The 19,514-nt window shown below is 50.5% G+C and overlaps 1 protein-coding gene and 1 pseudogene across 5 annotated transcripts in view; one reads left to right on the forward strand and one right to left on the reverse strand.

Moving 5' to 3' along the window:
- The first annotated feature begins 310 nt into the window (after positions 1-310).
- The window catches only part of KLHDC4 (kelch domain containing 4), a 32,674-nt gene continuing 13,470 nt past the window's right edge, over positions 311-19,514 (forward strand). The window contains exons 1-5 of one of the 5 annotated variants that reach the window (XM_040253723.1): positions 312-480; positions 4,028-4,119; positions 6,589-6,667; positions 7,232-7,330; positions 11,170-11,306. In XM_040253723.1, coding sequence (XP_040109657.1) covers positions 382-480; positions 4,028-4,119; positions 6,589-6,667; positions 7,232-7,330; positions 11,170-11,306 — 506 coding nt within the window. In that variant the 5' untranslated portion in view covers positions 312-381. Of the gene's footprint in view, positions 481-4,027; positions 4,120-6,588; positions 6,673-7,231; positions 7,331-11,169; positions 11,307-19,514 lie in introns of all 5 variants that reach the window. The other 4 variants (XM_040253727.1, XM_040253724.1, XM_040253726.1 and 1 more) reach the window with 4 other exon arrangements.
- On the reverse strand, positions 14,363-14,906 carry LOC120872990 (annotated as a pseudogene).

Raw genomic sequence — 19,514 nt, forward strand, 5'->3', positions numbered from 1 at the left:
TAACTTGCACAAGGGTTCGTGCTACCAAGTACGCCAACTAAGTCACTGTGCACGGGGCTCAGCATTGTTAAACAAACACGGCGGAGCGACAGGCGCCGCGTACCTGGTACAGCTAAAGGGGGAAGGGGAAGGCGCGCGGCCTCGCTGCTTCTAGGCGGACATCTCCCCGAGCCGGAGGTCCCCAGGCCGGTTTGTATAGGCGGACCATGAAGGACTACGACAGCAGCCACCCGCAGGCGCAGGCCCCACCACCCGCCCGGAAGGGCGCGCGAGGCGAACCGGAAGTGACGCGCTTTCTGCGCGCCCCCACACGTATATCCTGCGCGCCGCGCGCCGCTAGAATTTCACAGGCGGTTCAGAAGCCTCCTTGGACCCGGCGCGATGGGCAAAAAGGGCAAGAAAGAGAAGAAGGGCCGCGGGGCGGAGAAGACGGCCGCTAAGATGGAGAAGAAAGTGTCGAAGCGCTCGCGAAAGGAGGAGGTGAGCGGGCCCGCGGGGCGGGCAAGCTTCTTCCGTCCGGGGTCGCGGGCGTATCCGGGCCCCCACTGTGAGGGGTGCTGGCAGCTGCCGGGCTGAGCCGGAGCACCTCTGCAAGCCTCAGTCCTCGGCTTTAAACGGGGCACGTGACCCTCAGGGCAGCCCTGAGCAGTGAGCCTCGGTGGAGTGAGTGGGACTGTGGGAAGTTCCATAACAGTTGATGGCGACCAGGGGTCTTTCTCTGTGTCTGTCCCTGTCTCTCTCTGTCTCTCCCTTCCTCTCGCTCCCTCCCTCTTTCTTCTCTTACCCTCTTTCTCTTTCCACATCTTTAGCAGGGTCTGCAGATGGGTCAGTGCTAAACTAGGCGAGCGCTCTGTTCCTAATTGACTGTTGCTCAGGGACTCCCTCGGAGAAGGCAGTGGCACCCCACTCCAGTACTCCTGCCTGGAAAATCCCATGGACGGAGGAGCCTGGAGGGCTGCAGTCCATGGGGTCGCTGAGGGTCAGACATGACTGAGCGACTTCACGTTCACTTTTCACTTTCATGCATTGGAAAAGAAAATGGCAACCCACTCCAGTGTTCTTGCCTGGAGAATCCTAGGGACAGGGGATTCTGGTGGGCTGCTGAATATGGGGTTGGACACGACTGAAGTGACTTAGCAGCAGCAGCAGGAGCAGGGACTCCCTAACCCGGGACAGTTTATAATGGTTAATGAGTGTTTGCTGTCTCCAGGCTTTGTGCTCCCTGGGCTTTCTCACAGCCAGTTGAGTTAGGTAGCTTTGACATCTCCACCTGACAGTCAGGAAATCAGAAGCTAACAGGTTACGCAGGTCAGCTGTGAGGTGGCCGGGAGCTGAAATTTGACCAGACACCTCACATCCAGAGCTGTTGACCACATACCCTTGTCCCTTTTCTTCCTAAGGCATTCGTGTTTCCATTTCGTCATCTATCAAATAATGAGGTTGGGCTCTTTTCTCTCTCCATCTCCCGTCATTTTTCAGCTAGGGTGGGGGCAGGTGGCTAAGCCAGCGGTCTTTAGGGACAACTTAGAGTTCTGCTCTGCACAGAACTCATGTCTCAGATACCTGGTGACATCTGCACACAGGTGGCAGTCACACAGAGTGATTCCTTCCCTTCTGCACTGTCCTGCTGAAGCCCCATTTCTTCACGCTGCCTGGGCAACCTGCATCTCCTGGGCTCTGCCTCCTCAGCAGCTCACTCCCCAAAGGCTTGCAGGGAAGGTTTTTAAAGACAGGGTGAGGGAAGGGGCTGTCACAGCATCAGCTCATGGACATTCTTCTGGTTTGTTGATGGTGAAGTAGTTGGAAATCAGCGTCATCAACCTTCCGATTCCAGCTGGTCTGGAGTCTCCATCCTTGTGGGCAGCATGCAGTTAACTTCTTCCACCTTGTAGGGGTTTCAGTATCTGCAAAACAGCTCAACGGACATAGCTCAGAATATTATCTGTAGGCCTTGGAGAGGAACTAGAAGTCCTGACTTTAAGGCTAAGTTACTTTTATTTTGTCTTGCTTTTCCCACTCTTCTGATTAAATTTATTCTTTGGAACTCGAGAAGGCCTGGGACGCTAAAGTTTTTACAGACAAGAGGTAGGCGGGGGACATGGCGGGGGTGTGCGCTGGGGTGGGATGGGGTGGTTCTGTCCCAGGAAGACCCCAAAGACCCCGAAGTCTTGGTTTGAAGATGGCATGGCCTGTGCTTCTAATGAAGGGGGCGACCAGGCCTGCTCCCAACCAGAGACATCAAGGTCGCTCCTGCGCTCGAGTGACAGGGTGTTCAGTGCTTCCTGCCGACCTTGCCCGGTGTGCATCAGTGCCGTGATTGATACTTGCCCCATGACTGACACAGCAGCTTTCCCTCCAGGCCTGTTTGTTGCAACCACGCCTTCCTCCCACCTTGATCCTGTCTTCCCTTCTGCCTTAAGGAAGGTAATGACACTGGACTGGAACCTGAGTTCATCAAGGTTCCAGTAGTCCCTCGTTCACCTGTCCCTTCCTGGAAAGAGCCAGTGGTTCAGTAACTTGTCTTTAGTACCTAAAGGAGCGTGTTTTGCACTTGGGACTTGGAGTAAGCAGGTCAGCTGTTACACAGAAGTAATAGGATGACAGGTGTTTCTGTGGACTCTTGTGAGGTTGCAAATTAGTAGAGTCAGTTGGGTCTTAAATTGTCAGTACATACAAGAATGGCAGATAAAACATAGCAGTTGCACACATAAAGATTTAGCTTGGAAAAATTACCCCCAGCTCTGCAAAGACAGGTCCTCCAACAGCCATGGTAGTAGTGCTTGTAAAGTTTTGGAGTTGAGTCAGATGTTCAGCAGCAGCGGAATTGGTGGAGAAGCTGTGTGGTGCTGCCACCGTGACAGCAAACAGACTTGGGGCATCAGGCTGCTCTTTCAGCAGGGTAAAGCAAAGAAGCAGGTCGCAAGGGAATATTCAGTGTGATGACATTTACGTGGAATTGGAAAACTTGAGACAGTAATGTACAGAGCTTAGGGATACATTAATGGGTAGTGAAAGTATCTAGAGAGATGCCTGAGAGTCAGGAGCCCTCAGTTCCAGAGAGTGGCTGCTTCTGGGAGTGAAGGGGGTACAGTCGGGGAGGGGGGTTGCCGGTGGCTGTTCAAGCCCAGGGCAAGTGATGTTCTGCTGAAAGAAGCCAAGAGGGAGTCTGGGCAGCTGGAGAGTGAGGAGGTGGGGTGAGACATGAGGTGGGCGAGGGAGGAAGAATGGCCTGGAAGTATATGTAGGTGCAGGAAGGACGCCTCACCGACTTTGAGGCCCTGCAGAGTGTGGAAGCTGAGGGAGAGCTGGCGTGAGGTGACATGGGGAGGAACGATGGAGGACAGATGCCAGGTGTCAGCATGAGCCAGGTGCTAGGATGAGCATTGACGGGCAGGTGGGAGACTTTCCCGTGACAGGTGGGTCAGCATCCCTGTGGGCCGGGGGACACTAGTGTAAATGCAGGGACTGGGGGTGGGAAGTCTGAGTTCCAGCACTGCCCAGGCGTGCACAGAAATAGGCACCTTAATCTCTAAGTCTGTAGTTGTAACAGTGGAGATGTTCTTACACAGGTTGGTTGCAGCTGGTAGTTGACGAGCCCCCCGCAGTGTGCAGGCACATGTCAGTAAGCAGACTGACATGTCTGGGTCACTTGGAACTTACATTTTGTTATGTTGGTAGAAGGTGGAAACTAAATAAATGAACTTAGAAATGTCAGACCCTTCTCTGTGGACAACAAAACAGGCTGGTGTGGTGGCCTGGGCCTCGGTTTCCAGCGGTGATTGAAGGTGTTGTTGTGAAATTGGGTGGGCTTGTCTGAGAAGAAGGCCTTTGGTGGGTGTGGGGAGTGAGGGTTTGGACTGAGATGATGCATGCCATGTGCCGGAAGCTCAGGTGCTGAGTGTCTGTGCCTGCGTCAGGTTCTCTGACTTTTAAGTGGAAGGAACAAGGTCTAATCCGGTCAGGTCAGGGGGTCTGAGGAGAGCGGACCCAGGCATTTGGCCATGTGTAACTGCTTGTCTGTCTGCAGGAGGACCTGGAAGCCCTCATAGCCCACTTCCAGACTCTCGATGCCAGAAGGACTCAGGTCGTGGAAACACCCTGCTCACCGCCTTCCCCACGGTAAGCAAGCTACAGGGTAGCTTCTGATAGTTTTTTGGTAGAAACTGGAAAGCTGCTTGAAACAGGCACCATGTTTTCATAAGTAACCGGGCACTTGGGCATTTCCATCATTAGAAGCTACTAGATGAGCTCCTACAAGACAAGACACTTTTTTCACCTCTGCCTCTGACCAGTGGGAGGGAGGCAGTCCAGCTCTGTTGTCACATGGAAACATGGAGAAGAGGTCTGCCAGCCCTGCTGCTCATCAGGGAGGTTATGTGGGTTTGAAACCCCACCTGGTGACAATCTGTATTTGAGGGTTTTTTTTTTAAACAATGTTTTATTAGTTTCTGCCACATAGCAAAGCGCCTCAGTTGTACATGCATACATATATGTTGTTGTTGTTTAGTTGCTAAGTCATGTCCAACCCTGTGTGACCCCATGGACTGTAGCCTGCCAGGCTCCTCTGTTCATGGGATTTCCCAGGCAAGAGCAAGAGTACTGGAGTGGGCTGCCATTTCCTTCTCCATGTGTCTGAGGTTTTTAAAGGCTCCTCAGAGGTACAAAAGTTAAAAAATCTCGATGCTTTTCACTGTGCTCATTCATAGCGCTTTTATGTTCTCATGTGGAAAAGCGTGACCATTAAACATAAAACTGTAAGCCATTTCAGATGGGTTTGTAGTTATGTGAGGAGCGCCAGTGTCTTTTGTAGGATTTCAGATCCGGTGGAAGGAGGAGGAAGGAGCAGGCTGTGGTTTTTCCCTGGCTCCTTATCCCTTCGTTCTTGCCTCCTCAGCTCTTGAATGCCAGCAGTTCTCTGGTTGGATGCAGGACCCAGGGCTCCATCATCCTTATCCCTGCTCCGGGCAGAGCATGGCCAGGACACAGAGCACCTCGAGCTAGGAGCCTGGGAGGACAAGTGACCCTGATGAGGAGATGCATGCCCTTCAGAGAAGGGGAAATGCCTAACCTCCCGAGCATCCAGGGCTGTCTTCTTAAGCTGAGAAATGATTTGCTTTATTTCCTTCAGGCCTGAGTGGAGGCCTTTGCCCAGCACATCAGGAAGGGAGGTGGTGGAGTGTCCCCTCTGCCTCAGTGGGGTGCAGGGCATGGCCTGAACCCCACGACCTTGCCCCGGCATGTGGTCGTTACCTTTCAGGGTCAGGAGCAGTGTGCTCACTCCTGAGCGGACACCAGGGGCTTTCCCTAGGCTCCCAGAGGTTCCTCCTGTCCTTCAGTTCATAAATTCCCCTGGGAGTCACGCTTTATTTTCATTTTATTCGTCATGTTATCTTTGGGTCAAGCCTAAGGGTCGCATGTGGTAGGTGGACATGTTCATCTGAATTGTTGAAGCAGATAAACCCATGAGATCGTGAAGGCTTTATCTGTGCAGAACCCCTGAGGGAACTCACTTTGATTGTGGGTTGATTTGGTTGAGTTCTTTTGGATGACATTTGCCTTAAAGTATGTTGCCCTAAAAGTCAGGTGTAATGTTCCAGTATAATTTGAAACCTTGGCAGTGCCCTAGGTCACCAGGTCACTGGGCAGCCTCCTGAAGGAAAAGGACAGGTGTTAGAGCTGAGATCTGCTGGGACACAGACCTTTCAGGGGTTACCTCAGTACCATCTCACTTCCTACCACTCCATCGAATTACAGGAAAAATCCATGAAAATCACCAAGTGTAAGTGTGTATATCCCCACGTCTTTGCTCTGAGATAATTTAATGGGAGCGTGAGGGCGAGGTGCTTGGTTGTATTGGAGACCAGGGTGCACTATTTTGACTTGAGGGTTTGACTACAGGGTTTCTCAGCCTATAGAATGTCTCTGTGTATAATAAATCCCCAGTTAACAACAACAACAACAAAACAGTTTTCCCTTTCCCTTTGAGAAGCATCGTTTGGCATTGATGTGGTAGAGGACACCTCAGGAACACTGTCCCAGAGGCTTCTGCACAGAGAATGTTTTCCCTCCCCGTGGCCATACCCTTCAGTGCTTCCTGCTGAGATGTCAGGGTGCACTTAAAATTCCTGCAGAGCTGTTGCCTCACGTGTGAAATTAAGCAGAAAGGTGTTTGCGTTTTCCACATGGAAGCAGTCTGGGGTATATACTGAAATGCTTGAACAGTGGACCCCTGAAGACAAGTTCAGTTGTGATGTAGGAGGACAGAGCTGCGGAGGAGGACGGCTCTGGGAAGAGTGGCACAGGAGTAGGCCCGCCGACTCCACCCCGCCTGATGATTTGTAGCCAGATGCTGTGTGTGAGGCCCTGGCCCCTCCTGGGAGGCTAGCCTGGGTGTCAGTGTCCTGAGGGTGCGGCTGCCATTAAGGGCGATGGCTCAGCTTCCGTCCTCGGCCCGGGCTCCTCTTTCCCAGAAGTTCAGGACAGGCTGGTCCCCGGCGGTGCAGCCTCTGGAGGGAGGGAGACAGGCCCTCAGTTTGGGCATCACGTGGTTTGATTATTGTGTTGAGCTGCTGCTTGTGTCTCTTGCAGGTTAAATGCCTCCCTCTCCACTCATCCTGAGAAAGATGAATTAATCCTTTTCGGAGGTGAATATTTCAATGGCCAAAAAGTAAAGTATATATTTTATTCTTTCCCTTCAAATTTTCATGAGTCTCATTTAGAGGAAAATTCCTTTTAGGCAGTGATGTCAAATACCCACTGGTCCTTTAACTCCCCCTCATGTGTCCTGCCTCCACACGGCAGGACGGGCCTGGGGTGTGGTCCTTGACAAGCCACCAGGGTCCTTGAGGGTCACGGCTCTCCCTGCCTGCATAAGGTGGGTCACGCCCTGCTGTCCTTCCTCATGATAAGTTTCCAGAGGTATTTGAATAGGCAAAGTGCTGATACATGGTAGAGCAATTGCTAACATCATAAAAACGACGTTTTATTTTTGAGCAGACCAGATAGCCCTGTGTTTCAGAGCTACAGATGAAATAGTTCCAGAGTCCTGAGTTCAGCTTCCCTGCATAGCGGTCCAGAGGTGGTCTTTGTCTTTGTGTCACCATCCTGGAGGGTCCAGGAACTGGCCTTAGGAAGCACACTGCCCAGGGAGAGCTAGTGATTGAGCTCTACCTTCTGCTTGCCGTTGCTTGTGTGGAAGCATTGTTCGCGATGTTCCTTTTCCTTCCTGCAGACTTTTCTATACAACGAACTCTATGTCTACAACATCAGGAAGGACAGCTGGACCAAAGTGGAGATTCCCAACCCACCTCCGAGGCGCTGTGCTCACCAGGTACGTGTCTATGTGACCGTCGGCCTCCCCTCTTCTCATGCTGGGGTCCTGATGCAGGATTCCATGACAAACTTTCGAGCTGGCGACCTCCTCACTCTGCTGTCTCCACCTGGAACATGTTTTTCCTATTTTTCGGCTGTGCTGGGTCTTTGTTACTGCGTGTGCTTTCCTCTAGTTGAGAAGAGTGAGGGCTGCTCTCTGGCTGTGGTGCGTTCTCGTTGCGGCAGCCTTTCTCATCACAGAGCAGAGTCCCTAGGGCATGCGGGCTCAGTAGTTGTGGCGCACGGCCTCAGTTGCTCTGCGTCACGTGAAGTCTTCCCGGACCAGAAATAGAACCCATGTTTCCTTGCATTGGCAGGCGGACTCCCACCCACTGGACCGCCAGAGGAGTCTTCTCGTTCATTCTTATAACTATTTGAAACAGTGTTGGGGCTCAAAAGGTAGCTTTGAAAGAGTGAAACCTCTCCAGTGTCAGCCTCCCAGGGCGTGACTGAAACATTCCTCCACACTGTGGTTCTTCTGATTCAGTGCTCAGAGGTAGCCTCCTGATTTGAAATTGGGTCCGCAAGGGGGACCTGCCTGTCTGAACTGCATCGACGTCTCATGCACAGCAAGGCTTGCAGCCATTTGGACTGGTTCATATTTTGGAAGAGAAGCGTGCACTGCTTTTTGATTTAGAACCTAGATCTTAGTAAGCCTGGGTTTTAATTAGTAAATGACTCTTGATAAGTTCGAGTCCATTCACCTGAGCCTACTCCAGCTCTGAGAACGTGTTCACCCAGGCCTCCAGGCTAAGCACCAAGTCCTGTCCTGGTCTAGCAAGGACTACTCTAAGTGCCCCTGCCCGATGCCCGGCCAGTTCCTGGGCCCCAGGCATGCAGGCTGAGGGGCTTCTTTGGTGTTGTTTTCTTATCTGTTTCAATTAGTTATTAACTGTCCTTGAAGAACTAGTATCATAAGAGTCTTTGAGATTTTAATTCAGTCATTTGGGCAGGCTTTGATTCATATGCATATCTTGTGAGTACTTTTTGAATCTGGGACTAAATATTATCCCTGTAGGTAAGGTCGGCTTGCTATTTACTCTGTGAATTTTCCAACAAATCAGAGCTATGGGAAACAGAAAATTGGGGGTGAAGTCTTCTGCCTAGAGGTCATTACAGTTCAAATTCCACTGCATTATATTTTGAGATGTAAAAATTTCCTCATTTTGGACTAGTTTAATGAATGTGATAACAGAAGCCACGTTCTTTATCTTCTTTTTAATCAATCAGGGGCAGAAGGAGTAGAAAAAGAAAGCTTATATGTGCACCCGTCATTCTGTCATTTCTCTGAGATCTTAGATTTTTGGGGGGTGAAGTTTATTTTAGCATGTAATTTGAAAATTTAATGCCATTTTCTAAAATTAATACAGCTGGTGAGAGAAAGGAAAGGGCCACAAGGCCCCTGAAGGTGTGCCCAGCAGCCTCATGGACCTCACTCGTCAGGTCTTGCCTGGTGCTCCCCTTCTGGGACCCTCCCTGGGTAGAATATTCAGATGCTCCTGTTGGGGTGGACTGAGCAGGACTGTTGAGAGTTGAAGGGTGGGGGAGGAGGGGTTTGGGCGCAGCTGAAGTTCACTTCTTCTTACTCATCTGATGGTTTGTTTTTCCTGAAGCAATAACTCACTTGAAACAAAATGCGTTCTTGCAAACAGTAGAACAAACAGTTCCCTATGGTTTTAAAAAAGTCACCTCTGTTCTCGTCAGCCTTTGTGTGTGCATGAGCAGTAAGTAGTCGGTGTTTACAGAATGCCTACTCCTGGGTGATTGGCATTGTGCCCACAGTGCCCAGGGGAGCTGCAGAAGGCATTTCCTTACATCTCAGTCACAGGTCTGTCTCGTTCCACCTGAGCACCAGGGGAGGCTTGTTCATTGGGAACTGAGCATCTTTCACACGAGAGGTGCACTTCCAGGGCTGAGATGCACCAACGAAAAGGGCCCATTTGCTGCTTCTTACTATGTCCCTTGGGTTCTGTTTTCCTTGGTCCTGGTGGCCTGGCAGGTTGTTAGGACTCAGCTTTCACAAAGCGGATGCGTGTGGCTGACATCACAGTCCAGTCACCGAGTCTGTATGTTGCTTTGGACTCCATTGTGCCCTCCCCCCCCTTTTTTTTTTGGGCCTTTGGAGGGAGAGTTGTGACCTTAAGGTTTTCTGGACATGACTTTATTCCATTGAAGACAACAACACAGAAACCCAAATGCCTGGGAAGCGTATAGCCTCAGGTGACACTGGTGGGGGAAGCCCCGCCTCGGCCTGGGAGCAGAGCTGTCCTGCTTTGGCCACTGGACGGTGTTCGACCTTTGTTAGGTCCAGGGAACGTTGGCTGTCAGTCCATCTAAACCATTACTTCAAAACCACTGTGAGTATGTATATGTGTGTGTGAATATATGTATGTAAAGGAGTTTATTTTTATTGCTTTATTTTCAAATATATAAATTAATCACTCCAAAGTGGGCCAGTGGGCTCAGTGGTAAAAAAAATCTGCCTGCAGTGCAGGAAACACAAGAGATGTGGGTTCCATCCCTCATCAGGAAGATCCCCTGGAGGAGGAGATGGCAACCCACTCCTGTATTCTTGCCTGGAGAATCCCATGGACAGAGGAGCCCAGCAGGCTACAGTCGATGGGGTTGCAAAGAGTTGGACACAACTGAGCGCATGTGTGTGGGTGTATATTTTCTTCGCACTGTTCTTTCCAGTTGATGCATTATTTGTAATGCTATCCCAGGCATTAAATAGCTTCTATAATAAGATATTTCAGGACCACATTGTATCGCATGGCATGAATATACCACCCAAACTTCTTTAAACTCAGAAAAATGTGTTAAGTTTGGGCCTAAGCTAATTTTCATGTCTGGTTTGAAGATTTGAAATAGTTACAAATCACTGGGGTTTTAGAGTCACAGGAAGCTGATGTGTCTTCTGATAGGTCAGTGCTGAGAGGATACACAGAGCTGAGTGGAGATAGCATGGGGGCCCACATCACCCTGCATGTGCCACAGGACCCTCCAGTTCGTCCAGGGCGGGGGCAGCATGCTGCTGGAGCCACGGTTCTGCAGCCTTAAGCTGAGTTAAGCGACAGCCTATGCTGCAGCAAAAGCCTGGGGTGCTCCGACGGTGCCGAGAGGCGGCGTCCTGGGAACCAGTGTCTGACCGCCCAGCGTGTGCTTGTCCATGGAGGTTTGCCAGGGCAGGAGGCATTCACCCAGAATGCTTGGTAGCGCCTGGCGTCCAGCTGCCCCTGCCCACTTCTGCCCGGCCACTCTGTGCCTGCTGCCTTGGATACTGCTTCTGAGCCCCCGGCCAGGAGCTACTCAGCCACTTGGTGTGAAGACGTGTCCTGTGGCCTGCTTTGCTGCCAGAGCCCTGGGACTGGTGACACCGAGGCAGGCTGGCTTGCCGTCTGCCCCTACAGGCATTCACTGACTAGGCAGCACCCCCACATTTTTGGGGTACTGGCAGAAGTGATTTCTGTGAATTCTGTCCCCTCACATGATTCACATAAAAGCAGCCAAGTTGAGACTGTCTCCGCAGCCGTGCCCTCCCTGGGTGGGGGGCACTCCAGGGAGGAGTTCTCCAGGGAGGGACTCCATTGACCACTGGCCCCCAATGACTTTGTGGCTCTGTCGGCCCAGGCAGTCCTGCATGGTCCTGTGTGACCTGTGAGTCCTGGGCCTTCAGAACCAGAGGGGCAGGCCTTTGAGGCTAGGGTGTGGGCTTGGAACCGAGTGACCAGGGACAGGTCTCCAGTTGGACCGAAAGCTGTCTGGCTGTGCCCTGACCCATCACCGTTCTCTCAACAGGCCGTGGTGGTGCCCCAGGGTGGTGGGCAGCTGTGGCTCTTCGGTGGGGAGTTTGCCTCTCCTGATGGAGAGCAGTTTTACCACTACAAGGACCTCTGGGTGCTGCATTTGGCCACCAAGACCTGGGAGCAAGTCAGGTGAGTGCTGGGTGATGAGCCCAGCCCCTGGGCCCGCTCCTGTCCTCTGCCAGCATTTGGAGTTTGTGGCACGTGGCTCTGGGAAGGTACATTTGTGCAGGCCTGATGGTGGTGGTGGCGGTATGTGGTAGGGTGTCCCGCAGTGACCTGCCAGGCTGTGTGTGACGCGTGCTGTCTCGTGGCCTTCAGACTTTCCAGGTCTGTGACAGGTGTTAGTTCCAAGGAAACAGGGAGGCACTGGGGATGTACAGTCATTGCCCTTTGCAGGGCTCCCCGTGGCCACGGACTCCAGTCCCAGCTGAGTGTCCCACTCGAGCTGTGTTCTGCTGCTCTTGGCTCAGTGACGCTTGCAAAGCATTTGAAGCCTCCATCCTGAGTCAGAAGTTGTTCCTGCTAAGCAGGTCTTTACTTCATTGTTGATTGTTACTGAAGGCGGAGAATTCTGTAAGAAACGTGGAGGCTGCGCCATGCTAATACAGAGGTGCAGAGACAGCTCAGCCTCTCTGTTCCAGCCTGGGTAGAGTGGTGTGGCAGGGAAGGTGGTAGGTGCTTTATTTTTTGTCTTTTTGTCTGATGGATTTTTTCCCAGGCCTGCCTTCTGGGCCATGGTCTCTGGTTCTCAGTGAGGAGATGAGCAGAGGGGCAGAGCTGTGCTGAGCTCTAGGAAGAGCTCAGTGGCAGGGCGCAGCTGTGCGACTGACCAGAGCCCTGGTCCCTGCGGGGTGGAAGTCAGGGCATGGAGGTTGTCTCCTTGGCTTCGCGTCTTCCTCTCTTTGCCTCTACTCCCCTTGTTATGGTGCTGGGCTGCAGCCCCCGCACCGCCCAGCCCAGTGTGGTCCATAAGACGGCCAGGACAGCATGCCTCGTGTGGCCTCTTCTCTTGCTGTTACAGGGTCTGCGAACACCATGGGTGGAGGGGGCAGGTGTCTCGGGGAGGGGTCCTCAGTGAGCCACACTCCAGAAGCCACAGGATAGGGACTGCCCGAGCACGGCAAGTAGGAAGCCTTCTCTAGGGGGCATGACGCCACCAGGATAGTGAGGAGTCATGGCAGCTGTACAGCGGAGAGTGAGATTGTGTCCAGAATAGAGACTTTCTGTCGAGCGGTCAGTAGCAAGCTCCTGGGTGTGAGACAGCAGCCTCGAGGGCTCCCAGAGCAGGTTGGAGCAGTCCGGTGGGGTGGGCGGGGCAAGCAAGGTCATGCTGGCCAGAGCGTCGGCAACTTCCTGTTGCACGCCTGCCATCGACCCCGTTCACCGTTAGGAACAGACCCTAAAGAAATACTGCTTTTCATTTCATACAGTAAAGCATATACGGAGATACAGTATATGCAGGAAAAACCAAGATGCAGAGCAACACGTGCCTGATTGTATGTACACACAGGTGCCTGCAGAGGGGACCAGAGAGAGGTGCAGGCCCATATGTGTGCACACATACACACACACACAAGTGCCTTTGTATACACACGGTCCAGAAAGGTCTGGATGTTTCCAAGTTTTCTTCTGACTCCTAGGTCTTCTGTTTGCACCTGTTCTAGTATCACGCTCCATTTTAATTGCTATATGGTTTTATAGCCAGAAGGTTTTTCTCATTTACTTAAAAAATTTCTTTGCCGTGCACTCATTGTTTTCATAAGAGCTTTAAGATCATTTTTCAGGTTCTGTCCTTAACCATTCTAATGGGATTTTGATTGGTTTGCAGATTGCACCTAGGGAGAATTAACACCTTTCTAATCCTCAGGGCCCCCTTCCCATGCCACAGCCCAGGAGGTTTCACATACCCACCCTTAGGAGTCTTAGGTTTATTTTTTATCATTCAGTAACCTTTAAACTGGTCCAGAAGTAGACTTTCCAGTCAGGGCGTGTGTTCCTAGAGCCTTCTCCCGCGGCACTGCGGGCACAGCTCTGAGCAGCGCCCGGGGGTCTTGTCTGGGGTGTTTCTACTTGTTCTCAGGCTCCATCCTCGCTTCACAGCACAGCAGGCACTACCGCGGGGCAGCTGCCTCCTCTGCACTAAGAAGGGGTGTCCTATAGGACTCAGGAAGTTCGATAGCACTAGTTGGTGGTGGAGTGGCTGGGAGACTTGTCAGCCTGTGAGGAGGGCTCGGAGCCGAGCAGACACCTTTGTTGGTGATTCTTGGACTGCGAAGCCTGGGGAGCTCTGAAGATGCATGTTCTGGCTCTCCTCCCTCCAGATGTCGTCTGATCCAGAGCCGCTTTAAAATGGGGCTCAGGAATCTGCATTTGACAGCAGCCCGCCCCGACTCCTCAGTGACCCTGATCCAGACAGCCCTGGATCTCAGCTGGAGGCCTCACCTGACAGCAGGCCTCATGCTTATCCTAGGCACTGTTCCCTAATGTGAAGACCGTTGGCTGCCCTGTAAGAAGACTCACGTAAAACGCCTCTTAGACCCTTCACAGTGAAAGAGAGTGTGGCATGGCTTCTGTAGTTTACTACTTACTGCAAAATGAAAGCATCTCCCCACTTGTTTGGCAGGGACATGAGGGCCTAATTGACGAAGCCCAGCATAGCTGCAGAGAAGCTGGTGGACTGATAACTCTGGGTGGGCTTTGTCTTGGAGCTGCTGCTGCTGCTGGTCACTGAGCTTGATTATTAATATGCCGACATAACGGTCACGGTGGGGAGAGGGGTGACTGCTGGCAGCTTCTCTGTAATTTTTTCTTACTGACCAAGAAGCAAAGGGAAGGAGCTTCAGCCAAAATGAACGCTGGTTTTGCTGTTTCTGGGAAATATCGCTGAGCCTGGGGGAATCCACACGGTGTGGGCTCAAGTCCTGGGAAAAGCGCAGCAGGAGTTCACTGTGAACTGAGTTTCTCCAGACTCCAGGATTTGGCCCTGCTCTCTAGAAAAGCATTAGAACTCCTAGAAAAGTTTCATTTTCTAGGAAACGTTTTTTACTCTTGTGGGGGTAGTTTGAGGGAAAGAGAGGGTGAGAAAAGTCTACCCGACAGTGAAGGCCACAGAGGCGGGGTTATATCAGCACTGGGGTCTGTAGAACCTTTCTCAACGTGTGAATTAGGGTTTATGAAGCTGTGCCTTAGTACTGGCATGGGGGCTGATCCACGGTGCTCTTACTGTATGAAACCTGGACATTTCCGCCAGTTTTTCTTGAGCAATGACACCAGGAAGTTGACAGCTAAGTGGATATTGTGCCCGAGCTCCTCATCTGTCATCTCCACAGGGCCAGCAGCCACTGCCAGACCCAGCACCATCTCCATCTCGAGCTTGATCCTGGACTTCACTTCATCCACTTTGGCCTCCGTGTCCTCATTGTGGGTCCGCAAGGAAGGGAACCTGCCAGCCTTCTTCAGGCCTGGGCCCCACATTTGTGGGATCTACTTGATCAGACTCTGAAGGCAAAATCACATCGTACTTCTTGGCCAGCTTCTTATTCCTGTTGAATTCCTTCAGTGCCTTGATGTCCATGTGGGGGATACCCACAGCCTTGGCCTTATCACAGTGCTGCTGGTCCCCCAGAGCATTTATGGAGAATAGGGGCGGGGAGTGGGCTTAAGCCTGATGGTCCTGAGAAGCGTTTGAGGGTCATAGTTCTTTTTGTTGTTGTTTGGGCCACACCACATAGTGTGGGATCTTAGTTCCCTGACCAATGTTCGAACCCATGCCCCTGTGTTGGGAGTGCATAGTCTTAATCACTGGACCACCTGGGAAGTCCCTTGGCTTTTAAGCAGGCTTTTCTGTGGGAAGCAGGGTGATTCCCAGATGTCCGTTTTGTCCTTCTTGTTTGCCCTACCCATGTTTCTGTAGCACGTTTACGAGTAGCCCCTTTGGAGACTTTGCTGTCTTCCTTTATGCACGTTCTCCATTCTAGCAACGTTTAATAGACATCATGACAGTTTGAAAACGAGGAAAAGTCCTGGTGTTACTCATGTCAAGGAGACCAGAGCTTAAATGTCAGCACGGCCTCCCGATTTACGTTGGGCAAGCGTGACCAGCTTTACCAGATGTTTTGAGAGTCCCTTCAGTCTCTGCCTTCAGTGGTAGGTGCCTGCACAACTGACCTGATTTTAAGATTCTGGCTACTAATCCTGTTTTTACTTTCATAGCATACAGCCTCTCTCCCTGTCCTCAGCTGCATTTCCTCCAGAAAGTAGGGGAGAAGAGTGGGCTGTGTTCTGTGGACGTGCAAAGGCAGGAGTCGACACTGACCCGCCTGTCTCCTGTCTTTCCTGGAGGAAGAAATGGCAATCTGCTCCAGTATTCTTGCCTGAGACATTCCATGGACGGCGCTACCTGGCAGGCTGTAGCCCATGGGGTCGCAAAGAGTAGGACACTGTTGAGCTGCTGAGCACCTGTCTCTCACAGCACAGACTTCTCTGTGGCAGTTTATTATTATACGAACACCTCACAAATGGGGGTTTTGGTACTGATCGTAATATTTAAAAGAAGGACACAGCTCTGATAGGCTGCCTGGATTCTAGAAACTGCTGCTAATTATTCTGTGCAACGTGATTAAATACTTACTAACTCCCCAAATCTGTGTTTTGAGTGGCGCTTGGAAAAGGGGGCCCAGATTCTGAAGGTACCTGTTTGGTTATGGGGGAGATGCTGTTGCCTGCTGTTTGAGTCTGGCTTCTGGCCAGTCTTGCAGGAAGTTCCCTTCTTTTTCAAAGGATGGACCGCTAGATCAAGTTACCCATCAGCTCAGCCTGTGTGGCCTTGAATCTCTGGGGTTACGAGAGAAATTTTTCCTCTGCTCGGTAAATGTCTCAGGAACAGCGTGGTACTATGGCATATCTTTTGTAAGGTGTAAACTTTAAAATAACTCGGGGACGCATTTGCATACTGAGTGCCTAATGCTCTGTTTGTATCCGAAGCCCATGGAGTTACTTGATGTGTGTGCATTTTCTGTAAATGTCACTGCAGCAGTGGGTTGGAAAGGGCCTGGGTGATGCTGAGTGGCAGCGTGCCCTGCCAGAGCGCCGCACCACACGGAACTCGGATGTGCCGAAAGCTCTCCCTCCCACGGCAGGACACATGTATTTTTGTGCTGCTTATAGATCTGGCTGAGTAGGACATGTGAATTTTTTAAGACTCCGTATTTAGGAGTGACGGCAGTTGAAAAGTGCCTGTTGAAGATTGAAATATAAACAGGTTTTTTTGGGTGAGTTTATTTTTCTGATGGGGTATATAGAGCCTTTTTATAGAAAAAAAATTCCTATTTTGGTTACAAAACACAGTGATACTTGGCTACTGCCAGGAAAGTTATTGAGTCCTCCGTGCCTGGCCCACGGAAGGATGACACTCCCTTCAGATGCTTGGGCGGGAGGCCCTGACCTGGCCACCCCGGGGGTCATCTCGAGGCGGCTTGGCTTGCTGGCACTGTTTCCGTAGGGCACTGGGCCTCTGCAGTCACAATTACTAGAGTAACACTGGGAGCGTTTGGCCTCTCCTGTGTACCTTTTCTTGAAGTAGAATTGGAAGCGGACCTACTAGCTTTTGAATGAAAACCTGTTCCCCAGGTTGTATATTTGTAAAGTGTTATAACAGAAAGTTTCTCAGAAAGGGAGTCTGCTGTGCACCCAGCAAAGTGGTGGTCTTCTCATTCACCTTCTCTGTTGTGTAGGTGGCTGTATGTTGGGGCTCATCACCGTGGCACGCAGCATGGGGGCATGGGGTGGTGGTGCAGCCGCTTCCACCTGTGGCCTGCTCCGAGGACAGTGCTGCTTCCTCTTTGCAGAGAGCACAGGCGTGGACCTGTGGTGTTGCGGCCTGGCACAGCTCCTCCTTCTGAACCTTGTCCTGCTGGTGTTTTTTATCACAAATTTACATGAGAAAACATGCTTACTCGATTCGTGGGTGATAATAAAGCTAGGAGGGAAAGCAGATAAGTTGGTTGGCAAATCCAGCTTCCAGAATCATCTTTGTGGACCAAATCAAGCAGGATGAAATTGAAGTGGGGCTGAATTTTCCTTGTAGGTTGCATTTGGAAGAACTACCCTTGCTAGAAGGGAAGAAGGATTTAGTAAATTGAAATCCTTGTCCTTGTCTGCATATGGTGATGCTACCCCAAGGCTGATGCTTAAAGATTGGATTAGCAGGATATAGTTGACAGGGACAGATAGTTTTTGGTTGACTTTACATGGCTGAGTACATTGGTCAGTTTGAATGACATGTTAAAAGGGATGTTAGTAAACTGGGCATTAGGAGAGAGAGACTGGGATGCTCAGGCGTTTGAGGAAAGGTGAGAGAAAGGGATTTGTTCTAGATTGGAATAAGGAAGGACCCTGGGGGTCCTCATGGCCACGTGTGATGAGTCGTTCATCTGAGATTTGCTGGTGGGGAGATGCTGGGTTGGGCAGCTCGAGCTTCTGGTTCATTTTGAGAGTCTGTTGTGTCTTTTAGGGCCCATGGTTTTGGGGAAAGCTTTGTAGAAAAAAGTGGAAATTGTAGAGAAGAGCTGGACTGAGGGGCTCAGGTTGTAACCATCCTTTGTAGCCTGGACTTGGTGGTTGGATTGTGTAGGTGGGAGAGCTGGATGGAGACAGCACCAGTGCAGAACAGTGTGAGCAGAGATAGCCTGGCAGGTGGGCCTGGCTTGACCATGCTAGTGCTCTTTAAATGGGGTCACTTGTTTCCTTACTCTTGAGTTTTAAGTGTTGTTTCTGTATTTTGGATAACAGTCCTTTATCAGGTGTGTTTTTTGCAAATATTTTCTTCCAGACTCTGACTTCTAATTCTCTTGATACATCTTTTGCAGAGCACAAGTTTCAAATCTTAATACAGTCTGGCTTGCACGCATGCTCCGTCATGCCCGACTCTCTGCGGCCCCATAGACTGTAGCGCACCAGGCTCCTCTGTCCATGGGGTTCTGCAGGCAGCCATAGGAGTGGGTGGCCGTTCCTCCTCCGGGGGATCTCCCCTACCCAGGCACTGGACCCGTGTCTCCTGCGTCGCCTGCACTAGCAGGTGAATTCTTTACTGCTGAGCACCCTGGGAAGCCAGCTTATCTGTCAGTTATTTTACATGTAGGCCTGTGATACATTTTGAGTATTTTTTGCAAAAGGTTTGCAAAAGGACACGTAAGGCTTGTGTCCAGGTTCATTCTTTTGCATTTGGACGTCCAGTTGATCCAGCACCATTTGTTGAAGAGATTGTCTTTGCTCTATTGTATTGCCTTTGCTCTTTTGTCAAAGGTCAGTTGACTGTACTTTTTAAAAAGTTGACTAATTAGTTTTGGCTGTGCTGAGTCCTTTGCCGCATGCAGGCTTTCTCTCATTGCATCGAGCGGGGACCAGTTTTCATTGCGTTGCGCAGGCTTCTCATTGCAGTGGCTTGTCTTGTTGTGGGGCACGGGCTCTAGGGCGAGTGAGCTTCAGCAGTTGCTGCGCATGGGCTCAGTAGGTGTGGCGCATGGGTTTAGTTGTTGCCCCATGGCATGCACGGTCTTCCCTGAAACCATAGCAGGCTGACTCAACCACTGGAGCACAGGGAAGTCCTGGTTGACTGTACTTAGGAAATTTATTTCTGGGCTGTCTTTTCTGTTCCACTGACCTACTTGTTTATTCTTTCACCAATACCCAACTGCTTTGGTTACTGTAGCTTTGTAGTGTAGTCTGATGTCAGGAAGTCTGGTTCCTCCAGCTCCGTTTTTCTTTCTTGGGATTGTTTTGGCTATTTGAGGTCTTGTGTGTTTTCATACAATTATAAAAATCTTAGTTCTTTGAAAAATGCCATTGATAATTTGATAGGGATTGCACTGAATCTGTAGATTGCCTTGGGTAGTATCCTTTTTTTGACAACATTGATTCTTCCAAAGAACATGGTATATCTTTCCATCTGTTTATATCGGTTTCAATTCCTCCCCCTCCCCCACATCTTCAGTTTCTTTAATCTCTGTCGTCTATTCTGAGTACAGGTCTCTTGTCTCCTTAGGTAAATTTATTCCTAGGTATTTTATTTATTTATTTTTTGATGTAACAAATGAGATTTCTTCATTAATTTCTCTTTCTGACCTTTCACTATAGTATATAGAAATGCGACAGGTTTCTGTGTATTAATTTTGTATCCTACAGCCTTACCGAATTCACTGATGAGCTCTAGTAGTCTTTTTCTTTTTTTTTCCATAGTTTTCTGTTAGCATGTTTAGGATTTTCTGTATATAGTTGCATGTCATCTGCAAACAATGACAGATAATTACTTCTATTCCAATTTGGATTCCTTTTAATTTC

Source organism: Oryx dammah, unplaced genomic scaffold, assembly GCF_014754425.2.
Source record: "Oryx dammah isolate SB20612 unplaced genomic scaffold, SCBI_Odam_1.1 HiC_scaffold_13, whole genome shotgun sequence".
Taxonomy (NCBI): Eukaryota; Metazoa; Chordata; class Mammalia; order Artiodactyla; family Bovidae; genus Oryx; species Oryx dammah.